We start from the raw sequence: 18,872 nt of genomic DNA, 5'->3' as shown, positions 1-18,872 counted from the left end.
CCTAGAACCGCTCGCCCGCTTCGGATGGCGACGATGATTTGTTAATGTAAAAAAATGTCAAGTTTCACTATGGTTTGGCGTCCACAATAAATTTCAGACTATTTATAAAAGGCTGGTTAAGTCATTCGAAAACCAGAGGAAGGGTAAAAGCGTATCAATCCCAATCGGACCCCCGCGCGGAGTAAAGGAGACCGTTTATAAAACACTAATACGACCTATTCTTGAGTACTGCTCGAGCGTGTGGGATCCCTATTAGGTCGGATTGAGGAAAGACATAGAAGCAATTCAGAGGCGGGCTGCTAGATTTGTTACTGGTAGGTTTGATCATCACGCGAGTGTTACGGAAATGCTTCAGGAACTCGGGTGGGAGTCTCTAGAGGAAAGGAGGCGATCTTTTCGTGAATCGCTACTGAGGAAATTTAGAGAACCAGCATTTGAGGCTGACTGCAGTACAATTTTACTACCGCCAACTTACACTTCGCGGAAAGACCACAAAGATAAGATAAGAGAGATTAGGGGTCGTACAGAGGCATATAGGCAATCATTTTTCCCTCGTTCTGTTTGGGAGTGGAACAGGGAGAGAAGATGCTAGTTGTGGTACGAGGTACCCTCCGTCACGCACCGTATGGTGGATTGCGGAGTATGTATGTAGATGTAGATGTAGATGTAGCCGTGCGGTCTTGGGGCGCCTTGCTACAGTTTGCGCGGCTTCCCCCGTCGGAGGTTCGAGTCCTCCCTCGGGCATGGGTGTGTGTGCTGTCCTTGGCATAAGCTAGTTTAAGTTAGATTAAGTAGTGTGTAAGGCTAGGGACCGATGACCTCAGTAGTTTGGTCCCATAGAACTTACCACAAATTTCCAATCGGACCGTGCTCTCTGTGGTATTCAAACCGAGCTTCAGACTGAGCACAGCTTTGCTAGGTTGGTTAGTTACTCCGTCTCAGACTTCTTTGCTTCACTGCCCTACCGTACCAGCACCTGCTCTGAAGCTGTATTTTTTTTATTATTTATTTATTGCCAAATTATAGACCTGTTACCTGATGTTTAAAACAGGTCGTACGTCTTACAATTTTCGTTTTTCATCTTTTTACAGTTTTCTCTCCTTTTGTTTTATCTACAACATTTACAAACAATGATACTTTTCAAAATAACAATAATTTAAGGTTGAAATATAAATAAAATGTTGTTGTTTTTTAAGAAGAATATAAAAAGAAGAAAGGATAGATGAGAGATTTGTTAGTACCGTCACCGAATGTGACTGACGGGGAATACCTCGGAATGGTTTCTTCGAGCCGTTGACCGCCAGTCACACACACACACACACACACACACACACACAGATGGTTATTAATAGAGAAATAATGTTGCTTATCCTATTTATTTCTAATCCTATGTATTAACTACTTTAGGTGCCCATCCTTGTACAGCATTTGGTGTTTTCTTGGCTAGATTGCCAGCACTTTTGCTTATTTACTGTCACATCTCAGCTTCCTCCTCCTGTTCCTCCTCATTGTCACTATTTTCGCTGTCACTGTGGGTATCGCTGTCCATCCTCTGGAGATTGCTGTTACGCGGCACATAGGCATGTCTGTAATGTCGTGTCCGCATATACTCTTCATGTGTTGTTTTTGAAATATTGTTTGTCAGTGCGTTTAATTGTGCCCATTGTTCTCCGTCTCTTATTGCTGTGTATACAGGGTGAGTCACCTAACGTTACCGCTGGATATATTTCGTAAAGCACATCAAATACTGACGAATCGATTCCACAGAGCGAACGTGAGGAGAGGGGCTAGTTTAATTGGTTAATACAAACCATACACAAATGCACGGAAGTATGTTTTTTAACACAAACCCACGTTTTTTTAAATCGAAAGCCCGTTAGTTTTGTTAGCACATCTGAACATATAAACAAATACGTGATCAGTTCCGTTTGTTGCACTGTAAAATGTTAGTTACATCCGGAGATATTGTAACCTAAAGTTGACGCTTGAGTACCACTCCTCCGCTGTTCCATCGTGTGCACCGAATTACGTAGGGATCCAAAGGGAACGGTGATGGACCTTAGGTACAGAAGAGACTGGAACAGCACATTACGCCCACATGCTAACACATTTTTATTGGTCACTTTCACTGACGCACATGTAAATTACCATGAGTGGTGAGGTACACGTACACACGTGGTTTCCGTTTTCAATTACGGAGTGGAATAGAGTGTGTCCCGACATGTCAGGCCAATAGATGTTCAATGTGGTGGCCAGCATTTGCTGCACACAATTGCAATCTCTGGCGTAATGAATGTCGTACACGCCGCAGTAGATCTGGTGTAATGTCGCCGCACGCTGCCACAATACGTTGTTTCATATTCTCTGAGGTTGTAGGCACATCACGGTACACATTATCCTTTAACGTACCCCACAGAAAGAAGTCCAGAGGTGTAAGATCAGGAGAACGGGCTGGCCAATTTATGCGTCCTCCACGTCCTATGAAACGCCCGTCGAACATCCTGTCAAGGGTCAGCCTAGTGTTAATTGCGGAATGTGCAGGTGCACCATCATGCTGATACCACATACGTCGACTCGTTTCCAATGGGACATTTTCGAGCAACGTTGGCAGATCATTCTGTAGAAACGCGATGTATGTTGCAGCTGTTTGGGCCCCTGCAATGAAGTGAGGACCAATGAGGTGGTCGCCAATGATTCCGCACCATACATTTATAGTCCACGGTCGCTGTCGCTCTACCTGTCTGAGCCAGCGAGGATTGTCCACGGACCAGTAATGTTCCGTAGATTCACTGCCCCGTGGTTTGTGAAACCCGCTTCATCGGTAAAAAGGTAGAATTTTTGTATGATTTGTATTAAACAATTACACTAGCCCCTCTCCTCACGTTCGGTCTGTGGAATCGGTTCGTCAGTATTTGATGTGGTTTACGAAATATATCCAGCGGTAACGTTAGATTAGATTAGATTAATACTAGTTCCATGGATCATGAATACGATATTTCGTAATGATGTGGAACGAGTCAAATTTTCCAATACATGACATAATTAAGTTAATTTAACAACATACTTAAGTTAATATAACAACTTTTTCATTTTTTGTGTTTTTTTATTTTTTTATTTTTTAAATATTTTTTTTTTAATTTATATCTAAAAATTCCTCTATGGAGTAGAAGGAGTTGTCATTCAGAAATTCTTTTAATTTCTTCTTAAATACTTGTTGGTTATCTGTCAGACTTTTGATACTATTTGGTAAGTGACCAAAGACTTTAGTGCCAGTATAATTCACCCCTTTCTGTGCCAAAGTTAGATTTAATCTTGAATAGTGAAGATAATCCTTTCTCCTAGTATTGTAGTTATGCACACTGCTATTACTTTTGAATTGGGTTTGGTTGTTAATAACAAATTTCATAAGAGAGTATATATACTGAGAAGCTACTGTGAATATCCCTAGATCCTTAAATAAATGTCTGCAGGATGATCTTGGGTGGACTCCAGCTATTATTCTGATTACACGCTTTTGTGCAATAAATACTTTATTCCTCAGTGATGAATTACCCCAAAATATGATGCCATATGAAATCAACGAGTGAAAATAGGCGTAGTAAGCTAATTTACTAAGATGTTTATCAACAAAATTTGCAATGACCCTTATTGCATAAGTAGCTGAACTCAAACGTTTCAGCAGATCATCAATGTGTTTCTTCCAATTTAATCTCTCATCAATGGACACACCTAAAAATTTGGAATGTTCTACCTTAGCTATATGCTTCTGATTAAGTCTGATTAAGTCTTAGGTGACTCACCCTGTATATCTATGTCTGTACCTGTTTAATCTAAGTGTAGTGTATGTCTATTGTTCGCGTATTGCCCGCAAAAAAGACAGTGGGTTTTGGGGAACCTTCTTCCCCGCATGTGCATGTAGGTGTCTGCCTCAGACTCACGCGGTGTAATGTCCGCCGCTCGTGGTCTCGCGGTAGCGTTCTCGCTTCCCGAGCACGGGGTCCCGGGTTCGATTCCCGGCGGGGTCAGGGATTTTCACCTGCCTCGAGATGACTGGGTGTTTGTGTTGTCCTCATCATTTCATCATCATCCAGGAAAGTGGCGAAATTGGACTGAGCAAAGGTTGGGAAATTGTACGGGCGCTGATAACCACGCAGTTGAGCGCCCCACAAACCAAACATCATCATCATCACGCGGTGTAAGTGCGTGGGATAAGGTCCGTGTCCGGCTAAGACTGTACTGGTGATCCGACACAGGCAAGGCGGACGGGGTGTCGGCGATCAATACGGTGTCGGGGCTGATGCGGCTGCACGCGGACGGGTCGCCGTGGCCGGCGGTGGGCTCGCAGCGGCGCACCACGTACGGCGGCGTGTCCGGCGCGGCCACGCGGCCCATGGCGCTGCGGGCCATCTCGGCCGTGGCGCGGGAGCTGCCGGGCTTCCCCATCCTCGGCATCGGCGGCGTCGACTCTGCCGACACCGCCTTCCAGTTCCTCAGCGCCGGCGCCTCCGTCGTCCAGGTCAGGCTGGCTACCGCGCTCCTCCGCCTTCCGTTCCTTTCATTTCTCCTCGTGAAACTATAGTTCAATTGACAAACTGCCTATTAGCTTCTGTCTCGGGTTCTTCGGCCGTCGTTCAACTAATGATTTTTCTGACGTTTCGCCAGCACGAGTGGCTGGCATTGTCAAAGCTTCACCCTCCATTGCCGGTGGTGAACTGGAGGCGAGCTCGCGGCCGCAGACTATATGTACCTGGCGCGCCAACGTCCGAGGGCTTCTCCGCGGTCATTTCCGGTGCGTTTCTCCTCTTGCTACCTGCGACGGTCGTTCGCTGCAGTACGGGAAGCCAGGATCCGTTTACCTTAAGGCTTTCCTCTTTCTTGTTGAAACTGTTCGCGTGTTTTTGGATTTCTACAGCTTCTCTGAACAAGCGCGTGTGATAGTGCTTCTCTACAGACAGAACTTCCGTGTCGGCGAATTTTATTACGTGGTCGGTCTCATTCAGTGCGTGCTCTGCCACGGCCGATTTCTCCACCTGCCCCAACCTGCAATGTCGCTTATGCTCTTTGATCCTGGTGTTAATGGATCGTCCAGTCATTCCGACATAAACGTATACCGTATACCGTATACCTTGCACATGCGGAAAAGTTTATGTCGGAATGACTGGACGATCCATTAACACCAGGATCAAAGAGCATAAGCGACATTGCAGGTTGGGGCAGGTGGAGAAATCGGCCGTGGCAGAGCACGCACTGAATGAGACCGACCACGTAATAAAATTGTCACCACCGGCAATGGAGGGTGAAGCTTTGACAATGCCGGCCACTCGTGCTGGCGAAACGTCAGAAAAATCATTAGTTGAACGTCGGCCGAAGAACCCGAGACAGAAGCTAATAGGCAGTTTGTCAGCAAGTGGCCACGAAAGCCTTAACAATTTTGTATAGTTCAATTCTTTTATCTTGGCGGCTCGCGCATGCCCGCCCAGACGCGGGAGATTGCTGCGTTGCCAGTTGCACGCGCCAAGAGAAGCAGCGCCGTAGTATAGTATAGTTCGCAAACTACGTTTAGGGGGGAGCGCGCAGTTTATGAAGTAAAGCCACCACGGCCGCATTAATCCTTTCGCTGCTACAGAGACGTGCTCCCCGCATTCCGCGCCGTGCGCGATTTTATCATCACTGCACTGCTCGCCTGTGCAGACACATGGTGTTCCGACTGCTTTGACACACTTATCATTCGAATTCACAAAAACTATTTGGCCCAAAAATTTGATTTTTACACGTCTTCTTGACTGATACCTTCCCCCCATAAATGACTTAATTTTGATTCGATGTTCAACGCAGTTATTGTGCAGTATTAAATGTAGTAAACCATTGCACGAAATTTTGAAGAGTTTGCAGAGGTAAAGGTTCATAGCGTATACTTTCCGTATGGTCGATTTTAGTTGCCACTAGAAATTTAAAAAAATTACATTCAAACGAATAAAATTCATGAAGTAAGACACTTCGATATTGTTTTTAAATAAAGAAAATATTATACACCAAACAAGGTTTGAATGCAGTACTTTTCGCTTAGTAGCGAAACACTTTTTTTTTTGTTCGATATAGTTCGTTGCGTTTTGTCTGGGTGGACGTCACAAGACATGTGTTCCAGTTGATCGCCTGACTCAGGTGTTTTTTTTTTTTTTTTTTTTCCACAGAGAGCACGCAGCCCTCTGACCGAACACGCTTTTTTTGTGTTTGGTCGTTGCGGACGTCACATGACATCCGTTAAAGTTCGTTTGTTGATTCTTCCACTCAGTTTTTTATTACAGAGGCCAACCAGCTCTCTGACCAAACACACTGAGCTACCATGCCGGCGAATGGCTCACTTTAACCATTACGCTAACGCAGCTGGTCATTCGACAGACTTCCTGGAGGACTTTAAAACATCACGCAAAATACCGACAAACACTGTTCGTATGACAATGAATTACTCACGTTTCGTCGAAGTACAATAGCAAATAAACAATTACCGCTGTTCCTTATTGCGAAAAAGTGGTTAGTGAGAATGATACAAACACCTTCCCTTGCTATCACCTGAATTAGGAGGCTTATTGCTTCTTTGGTTTAATTAATTAATAGAATATGAAGCAATTGGTATAAAGAATGCTTTTTCCAAACTTTATATACAAGAAAGTCTGCTATCAAGACACTTTATTTATGACTGAAAGTTTCTAAAACTGAAGACACTCGTTCGTGCTCTGCACTGCAGTCGAGCTCTGGCAACGTCGTTCTCTATTCATTGGCTGACTGTGTTTTGTGACGTCAGATGCGCAGAACGAACCTCAACTCCGCCGCCGTCGTAAATGACGCGTACTTTAATTAACTGCTACCGAGCACTGATGCTACTTCCTTATCTACTCGCGTTAAGACCTTCTTGGGACCACATTCCAATATTAGTTTTTTAATGCTTTGTTGTTCTTTCCTTTTTTCCATATTCCTCCATTGTATCATTATATTTCGTTTTCCTGTCTTCAAATCACTTTTTCCCAATTTTCTTTTCTTTCTTTCTTTCTTTTGGTTGTGCCGTTGTTCCCGCGGAGAAGCAGGATCGGCACGGTTAATCGGATATGGCAATGTTAGTTGAAGGGCTGGCCAGATGCCTTTCCTGCCGCCACCCCGTACCCCCCGTTTTCAAGAAGGGACATCGAACAGATGTGCAGAACTATAGACCTATATCTCTAACGTCGATCAGTTGTAGAATTTTGGAACACGTATTATGTTCGAGTATAATGACTTTTCTGGAGACTAGAAATCTGCTCTGTAGGAATCAGCATGGGTTTCGAAAAAGACGATCGTGTGTAACCCAGCTCGCGCTATTCGTCCACGAGACTCAGAGGACCATAGACACGGGTTCCCAGGTAGATGTCGTGTTTCTTGACTTCCGCAAGGCGTTCGATACAGTTCCCCACAGTCGTTTAATGAACAAAGTAAGATCATATGGGCTATCAGACCAGTTGTGTGATTGGATTGAAGAGTTCCTAGATAACAGAACGCAGCATGTCATTCTCAATGGAGAGAAGTCTTCCGAAGTAAGAGTGATTTCAGGTGTGCCGCAGGGGAGTGTCGTAGGACCGTTGCTATTCACAATATACATAAATGACCTTGTGGATGACATCGGAAGTTCACTGAGGCTTTTTGCAGATGATGCTGTGGTGTTTCGAGAGGTTGTAACAATGGAAAATTGTACTGAAATGTAGGAGTAACTGCAGCTAATTGACGCATGGTGCAGAATGACAATTGAATCTCATAGTAGACAAGTGTAATGCGCTGAGAATACATAGAAAGAAATATCCCTTATCATTTAGCTACAGTATAGCTGGTCAGCAACTGGAAGCAGTTAATTCCATAAATTATCTGGGAGTACGCATTAGGAGTGATTTAAATGGAATGATCGTATTAAGTTGATCGTCGGTAAAGCAGATGCCAGACTGAGATTCACTGGAAGAATCCTAAGGAAATGCAATCCGAAAACAAAGGAAGTAGGTTCAGTACACTTGTTCCCCCACTGCTTGAATACTGCTCACCAGTGAGGAGTCCGTACCAGATAGGGTTGATAAAACAGATAGAGAAGATCCAACGGAGAGCAGCGCGGTTCGTTACAGGATCATTTAGTAATAGCGAAAGCGTTACGGACAGTATAGATAAACTACAGTGAAAGACTCTACAGGAGAGACGCACAGTAGCTCGGTACGGGCTTTTGTTGAAGTTTCGAGAACATACCTTCACCGAGGAGTCAAGCAGTATATTGCTCCCTCCTACGTATATCTCGCGAAGAGACCATGAGGATAAAATGAGATAGATTAGAGCCCACACAGAGGCATACCGACAATCTTTCTTTCCACGAACAATACGAGACTGGAATAGAAGGGAGAACCGATAGAGGTACTCAAGGTACCCTCCGCCACACACCGTCAGGTGGCTTGCAGAATATGGATGTAGATGTAGATGTAGAAGGAATTAGTGTACCCCAACTGTCTGCGACTATGTTTTATGTACCTCAATTTCAAAAAAAAAAAAAAAAAAAATGGTTCAAATGGCTCTGAGCACTATGGGATTTAACTGCTGTGGTCATCAGCCCCTAGAACTTAGAACTACTTAAACCTAACTACCCTAAGGACATCACACACATCCATGCCCGAGGCAGGATTCGAACCTGCGACCTTAGCAGTCCCGCGGTTCCGGACTGCGCGCCTAGAACCACTAGACCATCGCGGCCGGCACCTCAATTTCGAGTGGATTGTATACAGGGTGTCCCAGCTATCTTGTCCACCCAAAATATCTCTGGAACAATAACAGCTATTGGAAAACGACTTTCACCGGTATCAATGTAGGGCTGGGGCCCTTGAATGTACATATTTGGAAACATTCTAAAACGAAAGCATATGTACTTTTTAACACAAACTAACGTTTTTTTAAATGGACCTCCTATATTTTTTCTTCAGCAAACCATAGCATGACAAAGCACATACACAATGGCGTTGATTGTATCGCAATATTCCCATTACATCCCGAGATATTAAGACGCGAAGTTGACGCTTGAAACACCCGACATGCGCTGCTAGCGCACGTCCTGAGGTTCAGGCGTGAACCCCATGCTGCCCGTAATCTCGATGTGATTGACATGCGTAATCACACTTCCATACTTAACAAGAGGTCCGAAACGAATAATACGGTCTGCTGCCATCCTGCTGCGATTACGGGCAGCATGGGGTTCACGCCTGAGCCTCAGGACGTGCGCTAGCAGCGCATGTCGGGTGTTTCAAGCGTCAACTTCGCGTCTCAATATCTCCGGATGTAATGGGAATACTGCGATGCAATCAACGCCATTGTGTATGTGCTTTGTCATGCTATGGATTGCTGAAGAAAAAATATTGGAGGTCCATTTAAAAAAACATAAGTTTGTGTTAAAAAACACATATGCTTTCGTTTTAGAATGTTTCCAAATACGTACATTCATGGGCCCATCCTTAGCCTTGATGACAGCTTCCACTCTCGCATGCATACGTTCAATCAGGTTCTGGAAGGTTTCTTGGGAAATGGCAGCCCATTCCTCACGGAGTGCTGCACTGAGGGGAGGTATCGATGTGGGTCGGTGAGGCCTGGCACGAAGTCGGCTTTCCAAAACATTCCAAAGGTGTTCTATACGATTCACGCCAGGACTCAGTGAAGGCCAGTCCATTACAGGGATGTTATTGTAGTGTAACCACTCCGTCACAGCCCATGCATTATGAACAAGTGCTCGATCATGTTGAAAGATGCAATTGCCATCCCCGAATTGCTCTTCAACAGTGGGAAGCAAGAATGTGCTTAAAACATCAATGTAGGCCTGCACTGTGATAGTGCCACGCAAAACAACAAGGGATGCAAGCCTCCTCCATGAAAAACACGACCACACCATAACACTACCGCCTCAGAATTTTGCTGTTGGCGCTTCACACACTGGCAGATGACGTTCACCGGGCATTCGCCATACCCACACCCTGCCATCGGATCGCCGCATTGTGTACCGTGATTCGTCACTCCACATAACGTTTATCCACTGATGAATCGCCCAATGTTTACACTCCTTACACCAAGCGAGACTTCGTTTGGCATTTACCGGCATGATGTGTGGCTTATGAGCAGCCGCTGGACCATGAAATCCAAGTTTTCTCACCTCCCGCGTAACTATCATAGTACTTGCAGTGGATCCCGATGTAGTTTGTAATTCCTGTGTGATGGTCTGCATAGATGTCTGCCTATTACACATTACGACCATCTTCAACTGTCGGCGGTCTCTGTCAGTCAACAGACGAGGTCGGCCTGTACGCTTTTGTGCTGTACGTGTCCCTTCACGTTTCCACTTCACTATCACACCGGAAACAGTGGATCTAGGGATGTTAAGGAGTGTGGAAATCTCGCGTACTGTCGTATGACACTTTGACACCCAATCACTTGACCACGTTCGAAGTCCGTTGAGTTCCGCGAAGTGCCCCATTCTACTCTCTCACGATGTCTAATGATTACTGAGGTCACTGATGTGGAGTACCTGGCAGAAGGTGGCAGCACAATGCACCTTATATGAAAAACGTATGTTTTTGGGGGTGGTCCGGATACTTTTGATCACATAGTTTATAAGATTCGTCGCACGAAAAAAACAGAGGTGGTACAACCTCAGGTATATCTTGTCCTGCATCCGAAGCAGAGTACACAGCTGTATTGGGAGTCGTAGACGAGTTAGAGCAGAGGGAAAGATATGCTACTGCCAGTAGGTGACTCAAATTGTGACATCATTTTCTTTTGAGTGTTGCAATAGTTACCAGTTTCATCATGAGAAACCGTAATAATGGAGGAAAATGTCACCAACTTTCTTTTTACCTTGCTCTCGGTAAGGCAGCTTTCAACTGGGTGAAGTATAAAGGGCATTCATCAGAAAAAAACAGGAGTTTGTGGAGTTTTCTGTTTCTTATACAAGCAGAGGACATAAAATGGGATTACAGCACCGAATAAAATATATAATGTCAAAATTTAGACACAAATATGAACGATAGGCAGAAACGGAAATTCTCTGAACACACACACTGGCCATAACTCAAAACCACTAGACGCTTTCAAAAGTAATTTATAAATAAATTTGTGCACAAATCTGTATGTTTCTAGCAAATAATTTAAGAAAGACAATAAATACCTTTAATGAGCTCATCTGTTGCAGAGAAGTGAAAAATTACAGAAAACCGCCGAAACGCAAGGCACACAATGAACAACTGAAAGAGTTGGGCGATATCTTGGGCACTGGGTGGCAAACAATGAGTTTGTTGACTCCAAACAGTTGATACATTCAGCACTAGATTACAGCACCACACAGGTATGAGACTTTGATATCCCTGTGAAATCAGGGAAATAAATGTAGATGTGGGATACGCATTTCGTGCTGGTCACGAAAGAGTTAAGGAACGCTCAGGTATCCTAGCCTACCTCGACTGGCCCGCTAAATCATTTCATTTGAAGGCCTTATTTAATTGATGTGGACGTTATTTAATTGATGTGGACCTTTACCCTTAATTTATAAATCCTAAGAAATTTTAATATTAAAGAGAACCATTATAGCTGTATTAAGGCAAATTTATGTTGGCCCACGGCATTCACCTGAGTTTTACGTCTCAGATACTGCTAAGGTAACAGACCTACAATGAAGAGCCATGCCTATTTTTTTAAATCGCATTTTGAGTGCTGGTGCGATTCTCAGCGACTGACGCATTGATCTGTGACAGAGGTAACTGGCCCGAGCAGCTACGGACGCTAAGGCAGAGAGCACCTCCGTGTCCACAGGGGTCTTCGTTCTCCTCAAAGTAAATACTGAATGTGAAGCTAATTGGATCTAGCAGTCAACATGCAAATGTTTTAAGCCCTCTGTTTCTTTACTTGATATAAATTAACTAAAAGCACAAGCTCTGTGGCACTTAAACAACACAGTTAAGCTCGATCATGTACCTCAAACTTAATTTAGTTCCGTGTTGCCGGCCTGTGTGGCCGTGCGGTTAAAGGCGCTTCAGTCTGGAACCGCGTGACCGCTACGGTCGCAGGTTCGAATCCTGCCTCGGGCATGGATGTGTGTGATGTCCTTAGGTTAGTTAGGTTTAATTAGTTCTAAGTTCTAGGTGACTGATGACCTCAGAAGTTAAGTCGCATAGTGCTCAGAGCCAGAGCCAGTTCCGTGTTCGGACAGTAGCTGGTCCAGAATGATAGTCTGTTTTATTACACAGTTACGTTGCAATAATCTTGCATACGAATACGAGTGTTTCGAAGAGATTCATTCAATTTCAAAAAGCTACTAGAGTGTGCTGGGAAGTAATGCGTCATAATTTTTTATCTGAAAACTCTTAAAGCTTTTTAAATAAAACGAACATTATTGACATTCTACACCTTTATTCTTAATGTCTACATACTTATTTCTCAACACAGTCATTCTAGCGACGAACACATCTCTCCCAAAGACAGAACAGTTTTTTGATAATGTCACAATCCCAGCGTGTGGCTGAAATTATTTAGGTAAATCCGGAAAACTTAAGTCAGGATGGCTAGATGAAGACTGGAGCCTCCACCCTCCCCAGTCGTTTTGTCCCTAGCGTATACCATTGATTTACAAATGAGTTGTTTGATAATGATAAAAGCCTAATGCTACACTGTTCATTCATTTCTCACTCTCAGTCACTGACCACACTACACAAATTTAAATACATTTTTTCATAACGCTACACACACTGGCAGCTGAAGTGAGGACCATCTTGCGGACAGTAGATTCCCTTTCGCCAGCCAGAAAAAATGAGTCATCATCCTTCTATAAGGCATGACATGTTGAGGTCATAAAAAGGATAAGGTGTTAGTATTACACAGAGCATAGCTTTGGGAGTAAGTTCTCAAAATGGTTCAAATGGCTCCGAGCACTATGGGACTTAACATCTATGGTCATCAGTCTCCTAGAACTTAGAACTACTTAAATCTAACTAACCTAAGGACAGCACACAACACCCAGCCATCACGAGGCAGAGAAAATCCCTGACCCCGCCGGGAATCGAACCCGGGAACCCGGGCGTGGGAAGCGAGAGCGCTACCGCACGACCACGAGATGCGGGCGGAGTAACTTCTCCCAGAAAAGGAAAAAAAATGGCTCTGAGCACTATGCGACTTAACTTCTGAGGTCATCAGTCGCCTAGAACTTAGAACTAATTAAACCTAACTAACCTAAGGACATCACACACATCCATGCCCGAGGCACGATTCGAACCTGCGACCGGATTGGTCGCTCGGCTCCAGACTGTAGCGCCTAGAACCGCACGACGACTCCGGTCGGCCAAAAAAAAAGTGTGAAAGTGTTATGTGGAATGTAAGATGTTTTATTATACACTGATGGAAAAAAATCGCAACACGAAGGAGGAGATATGCTACATAAACGAAAGATTCTAGGAGTGTTTCTACATTGTAAAGATGACGTCTGTTCAAACTTCGCACCAGTCGCATTAGAGTGGCGCTAGTAGCGCCACTGTGATGATACAAATCAGGTTTGCTTCAAATACACGCTCTAACGGTCGTGAGCGTTAGTCGCCTTTGAGACTGCACGTGGTGAACTGGTTAGTCAAAAAATGGTTCAAATGGCTCTGAGCACTATGGGACTCAACTTCTGAGGTCATCAGTCCCTAGAACTTAGAACTACTTAAACCTAACAAACCTAAGGACATCACACACGTCCATGACCGAGGCAGGATTCGAACCTACGGCCGTAGCGGTCGCGCGGTTCCAGACTGTAGCGCCTAGAACCGCTCGGCCACCCCGGCCGGCGAACTGGTTAGTCAAGAATGCCCTTAAGGCGACAAGGACGCCATTGTCAACACATCACTGAATTTGAACGAGGTCATGTAATAGGGCTACAAGAAGCTGGATTTTTCTTCTGGAATATTCCAGAAAGACTTGGCAGGGAAGTAGCCACTGTACATGACTGGTGGAAGCGGTGGTCAGCAGAATGTACGGTCACAAAAAGACAGGGCCCCGGACAGCCACATGGCACTACCGAGAGGGAGGACCATCGTGTTCCGAGTGTGAATCTGGCGCATCGCAGCCGGCCGGTGTGGCCGTGCGGTTAAAGGCGCTTCAGTCTGGAACCGCGTGACCGCTACGGTCGCAGGTTCGAACCCTGCCTCGGGCATGGATGTGTGTGATGTCCTTAGGTTAGTTAGGTTTAATTAGTTCTAAGTTCTAGGCGACTGATGACCTCAGAAGTTAAGTCGCATAGTGCTCAGAGCCATTTGAACCATTTTTTTGGCGCATCGCACTGCATCTGCAGCAGCAGTCTGAGTAGCAGTTGGCACCACAGTGACACAACGCACTGCTCCAAATCAGTTACTTCGAGGACAACTACAAGCCAGACGCACTGTAGTGTGCATTCCACTGACCCCAAACCACCACCATTTGCGACTTCAGCGGTGCCAAGCGAGAGCTCATTGTAGGGCAGGATGGAGGCCTGTTGTGTTTTATGATGAAAGCTGGTTCTGCTTCGGTGCCAGTGATGTCTATGTGTTAGTTAAAAGGAGACCAGACAGTTGAGGACTCGCAACCAGCCTATCTCCGTGCTAGACCGACTGGACTTACACTTGATGTTATGGTCAGGGATGCGATTTCGTGACAACAGGAGCACTCTCGTGATTATCCCACACACACTGACTGCAAATTTGTAATTCAGTCTGGTGATTTGACCTGTTGTGCTGCTATTCATGTACAGCATTCCAGGGATGGGCCGGCCGAAGTGGACGTGCGGTTAAAGGCGCTGCAGTCTGGAACCACAAGACCGCTACGGTCGCAGGTTCGAATCCTGCCTCGGGCATGGATGTTTGTGATGTCCTTAGGTTAGTTAGGTTTAACTAGTTCTAAGTTCTAGGGGAATAATGACCTCAGCAGTTGAGTCCCATAGTGCTCAGAGCCATTTGAACCATTTTGAACCAGGGATGGGGTGTTTTCCAACAGGATAACGCTCGCCCACATACCGCTCTACAGATTGTCGACATGTTGCCTTGGCCTGCTCGATTACTAGATCTGTCTCCAATCGTCCAATTGGACGACAACTCGAGCGTCACCACAATCAGTATTAACCGTCCCTATACTGACCGACCAAGTTCAACAGGCATGTAAGTTCATCCCGCAAACTGACACCCGGTACCTGTACAATACAGTGTATGAACGCTTTCCATGCTTGCACTCAACATTCTGGCGGCTACACCCGTTATTAATGTACCAGCATTTCACATACGCAATGGCTTGTTTCGCACTAAACATTAACCTGTGATGTTTACCGCAAACCCACGCACACAGACCGTTACCTACACCGGGATTCGAACCACCACCCACAACAAAAGCAAGGCATCATAAAAAAAAGTTGGGGGATGGAGCAAGGAAAATCTGCGAACCAGAGCTGCTTAACGAAGAATTAGAACATCTCATCTATTCAGTGCTCAAGAATGGTTATTCGTTCGCTGAGGTAAAAAGAGCGTTAAGACCACGATCATAACGATGCTCAAGCACCGATGAAATCGAATGTTTTCCTGCCTTTCATTAAGAGCGTTACTAACTGCATATGAAATATCTTGAAAAATCGGAACATCGCGGTAATCTACAAACGTGCCAGGGAGATACAAGATCACCTAAATACGGCCAAGAATGCTAGCCAACCGCTGGGAAAAAAGAGCAATTTCTAGATTCCGTGTAGTTGTGGGGAGGTGTACGTGGGTCTTCAAACAAAATGAGCGACCAAAAAACGACGAGTGCAAGGGCAGTTTCAGAAGAGGGGAGATTGACAGATCAGCTGTTGCGGAACATGCTTTGCACCCAGAAGACCGCGACATTGAGTTTGATAGGACTCAAGTATTGACAGCAACAAGCGGATACCACGAAAGGCTATACAGGGGCCATAAAGATTCTAAAACACCCCAGGAATTTCAACAGGAAGGAGGAGGGTGTGAAATTGTGTGACATCTGGATTCCGGTGCTGAAGAAGATGTGTACCAGTCTTCCAGCACGTGGTGATAGCAACAGCGGACGACGGCAATCGACAACGGCCAGTTGCGCTCGGGTATTCAAAACAATGGACGTCACGCCACTGCGCGGAACACGCAGAAGTGGAATTCTGCTGCAGTCAGTAGCGAGCTAGCGTGTGAATCGGATAGGACGTTCAAAGAAGCTGCGAGCCCCCTTCAAAATGTCCTCTGCAGATGGGGCAAAGGTTGGGTTTTAATGTGAAATGTATTCGACCACGACATAATAACCCGGAACATTGTATTAATTGCTATAATTTAAATATGTCACCTAGACAAATGTATTCCCTAAAGTTCATCGCTCTACATTACCTATTTTTTATGCTGAAGATTAGATGGGTAGTCCACATAACTAATGAGGAAGTACTGAATAGAACTGGGGAGAAGAGAAATTTGTGGCACAACTTGACTAGAAGAAGGGATCAGTTGGTAGGACATATTCTGAGGCATCAAAGGATAACCAATTTAGTATTGGAGGGCAGCGTGAAGGGTAAAAATCGAAGAGGGAGACCAAGAGATGAATACACTAAGTAGATTCGGAAGGATGTAGGTTGCAGTAAGTACTGGCAGATGAAGAAGCTTGCACAGGATACAGTAGCATGGAGAGCTGTATCAAACCAGTTTCCGGACTGAAGACCACAACAACAACAACAACGTATTTTTTTGGTGTTGCGATTTTTTCCTTCACTGTAGTTATTATTTGTGTTACATTTTTCACCAAACCCCTACTTTGTGTTGTCTAAGTAAATCTTCAATGTAATAACTGTCTGGGTTGACCTGTACTTCCTAACTGTCCTTTTAAATAAGTTTGTTTTAGCAATTTCTTTAATCCCCTTTGGTAGTTTGCAGAGTTTTATTCCTTGGTACGTGATGACTGGGTGTTGTGTGATGTCCTTAGGTTAGTTAGGTTTAAGTAGTTCTAAGTTCTAGGGGACTGATGACCATAGATGTTAAGTCCCATAGTGCTCACAGCCAAATTCTATTCATTGGTAGAAAATGCTGTTTTGAGTTTTATGTTTATTGTTTCTGTTTTTCACCCTGGATCTTGTTCCATGATCAACGACAGAGATGTATCTCCAGTAATCGTCAACATTGTTTTTTATGTAAATAACTATTAGGTAAATGTATTCACACGGTGCTGTTAAAATCCACAGTGGTCTGAACAGGTTTTTACGATAAGCTCGAATACTGATTTTTTGTTATTCTTCTTAAGGCCCTTTTCTTAATTTGAAAGTGTGCTCATATTTCGTCCATTTGAGCCCCAGTAATGAATGCCATAGCTGTCAGATTTCAGATAGATTATATAATGGTAAGACAAAGATTTAGGAACCAGGTTTTAAATTGTAAGACTTTCCAGGGGCAGATGTGGACTCTGATCACAGTCTATTGGTTATGAACTGTAGATTAAAACTGAAGAAACTGCAAAAAAGTAGGAATTTAAGGAGATGGGGCCTGGATAAATTGACTAGACCAGAGGTTGTACAGAGTTTCAGGGAGAGCGTAAGGGAACAAATGGCAGGAATGTGGGAAAGAAATACAGTAGAAGAAGAATGGGTAGCTTTGAGGGATGAAGTAGTGAAGGCAGCAGAGGATCAAGTAGATAAAAAGACGAGGGCTAGTAGAAATCCTTGAGTAACAGAAGAAATATTGAATTTAATTGATGAAAGGAGAAAATACAAAAATGCAGTAAATGATGCAGACAAAAAGGAATACAAACGTCTCAAAAATGAGATCGACCGGAAGTGCAAAATGGCTAAGCAGGGATGGCTAGAGGATAAATGTAAGGATGCAGAAGCTTATCTCACTAGGGGTAAGATACATACTGCCTACAGGAAAATTACAGAGACCTTTGGAGAAAAGAAAACCACTTGTATGAATATTAAGAGCTCAGATGGAAACCCAGTTCTAAGCAAAGAAGGGAAAGCAGAAAGGTGGAAGGAGTATATAGAGGGCCTATACAAGGGCGATGTACTTGAGGACAATATTTTGGAAATGGAAGAGGATGTAGATGAAGATGAAATGGGAGATATGATACTGCGTGAAGAATTCGATAGAGCACTGAAAGACCTAAGTCGAAACAAGGCCCCGGGAGTAGACAACATTCCATTAGAACTATTGACAGCCTTGGGAGAGCCAGTTCTGACAAAACTCTACCATCTGGTGAGCAAGATGTATGAGACAGGCGAAATACCCTCAGACTCCAAGAAGAATATAATAATTCCAATCCCAAAGAAAGCAGCTGTTGACAGATGTGAAAATTACCGAACTATCAGTTTAATAAGTCACGGCTGCAAAATACTAACGCGAATTCTTTACAGACGAATGGAAAAACTAGTAGAAGCTGACCTAGGGGAAGATCAGTTTGGATTCCGTAGAAATATTGGAACACGTGAGGCAATACTGACCCTACGACTTATCTTAGAACTTAGATTAAGGAAAGGCAAACCTACGTTTCTAGCATTTGTAGACTTAGAGAAAGCTTTTGACAATGTTGACTGGAATACTCTCTTTCAAATTCTGAAGGTGGCAGAGGTGAAATACAGGGAGCGAAAGGCTATTTACAATTTGTACAGAAACCAGATGGCAGTTATAAGAGTCGAGGGGTATGAAAGGGAAGCAGTGGTTGGGAAGGGAGTGAGACAGGGGTTTAGCCTTTCCCCGATGTTATTCAATTTATATATTGAACAAGCAGTGAAGGAAACAAAAGAAAAATTCGGAGTAGGTATTAAAATCCATGGAGAAGTAATAAAAACTTTGAGGTTCGCCGATGACATTGTA

At 44.3% G+C, this 18,872-nt stretch overlaps 1 protein-coding gene across 1 annotated transcript in view; it reads left to right on the top strand.

Annotated features, from left to right (window-relative positions):
- LOC126185038 (dihydropyrimidine dehydrogenase [NADP(+)]) overlaps positions 1-18,872 on the top strand; it is a 330,209-nt gene that overhangs the window by 227,993 nt on the left and 83,344 nt on the right. Inside the window, exon 15 of the mRNA XM_049927785.1 lies at positions 4,254-4,516. Coding sequence (XP_049783742.1) covers positions 4,254-4,516 — 263 coding nt within the window. The remainder of the gene's footprint in view (positions 1-4,253; positions 4,517-18,872) is intronic.

This window comes from Schistocerca cancellata, chromosome 4 (assembly GCF_023864275.1).
Source record: "Schistocerca cancellata isolate TAMUIC-IGC-003103 chromosome 4, iqSchCanc2.1, whole genome shotgun sequence".
Classification (NCBI taxonomy): domain Eukaryota; kingdom Metazoa; phylum Arthropoda; class Insecta; order Orthoptera; family Acrididae; genus Schistocerca; species Schistocerca cancellata.
Note: the sequence above shows the minus strand (reverse complement) of the source record. Positions and strands in the feature narration are given on the sequence as shown.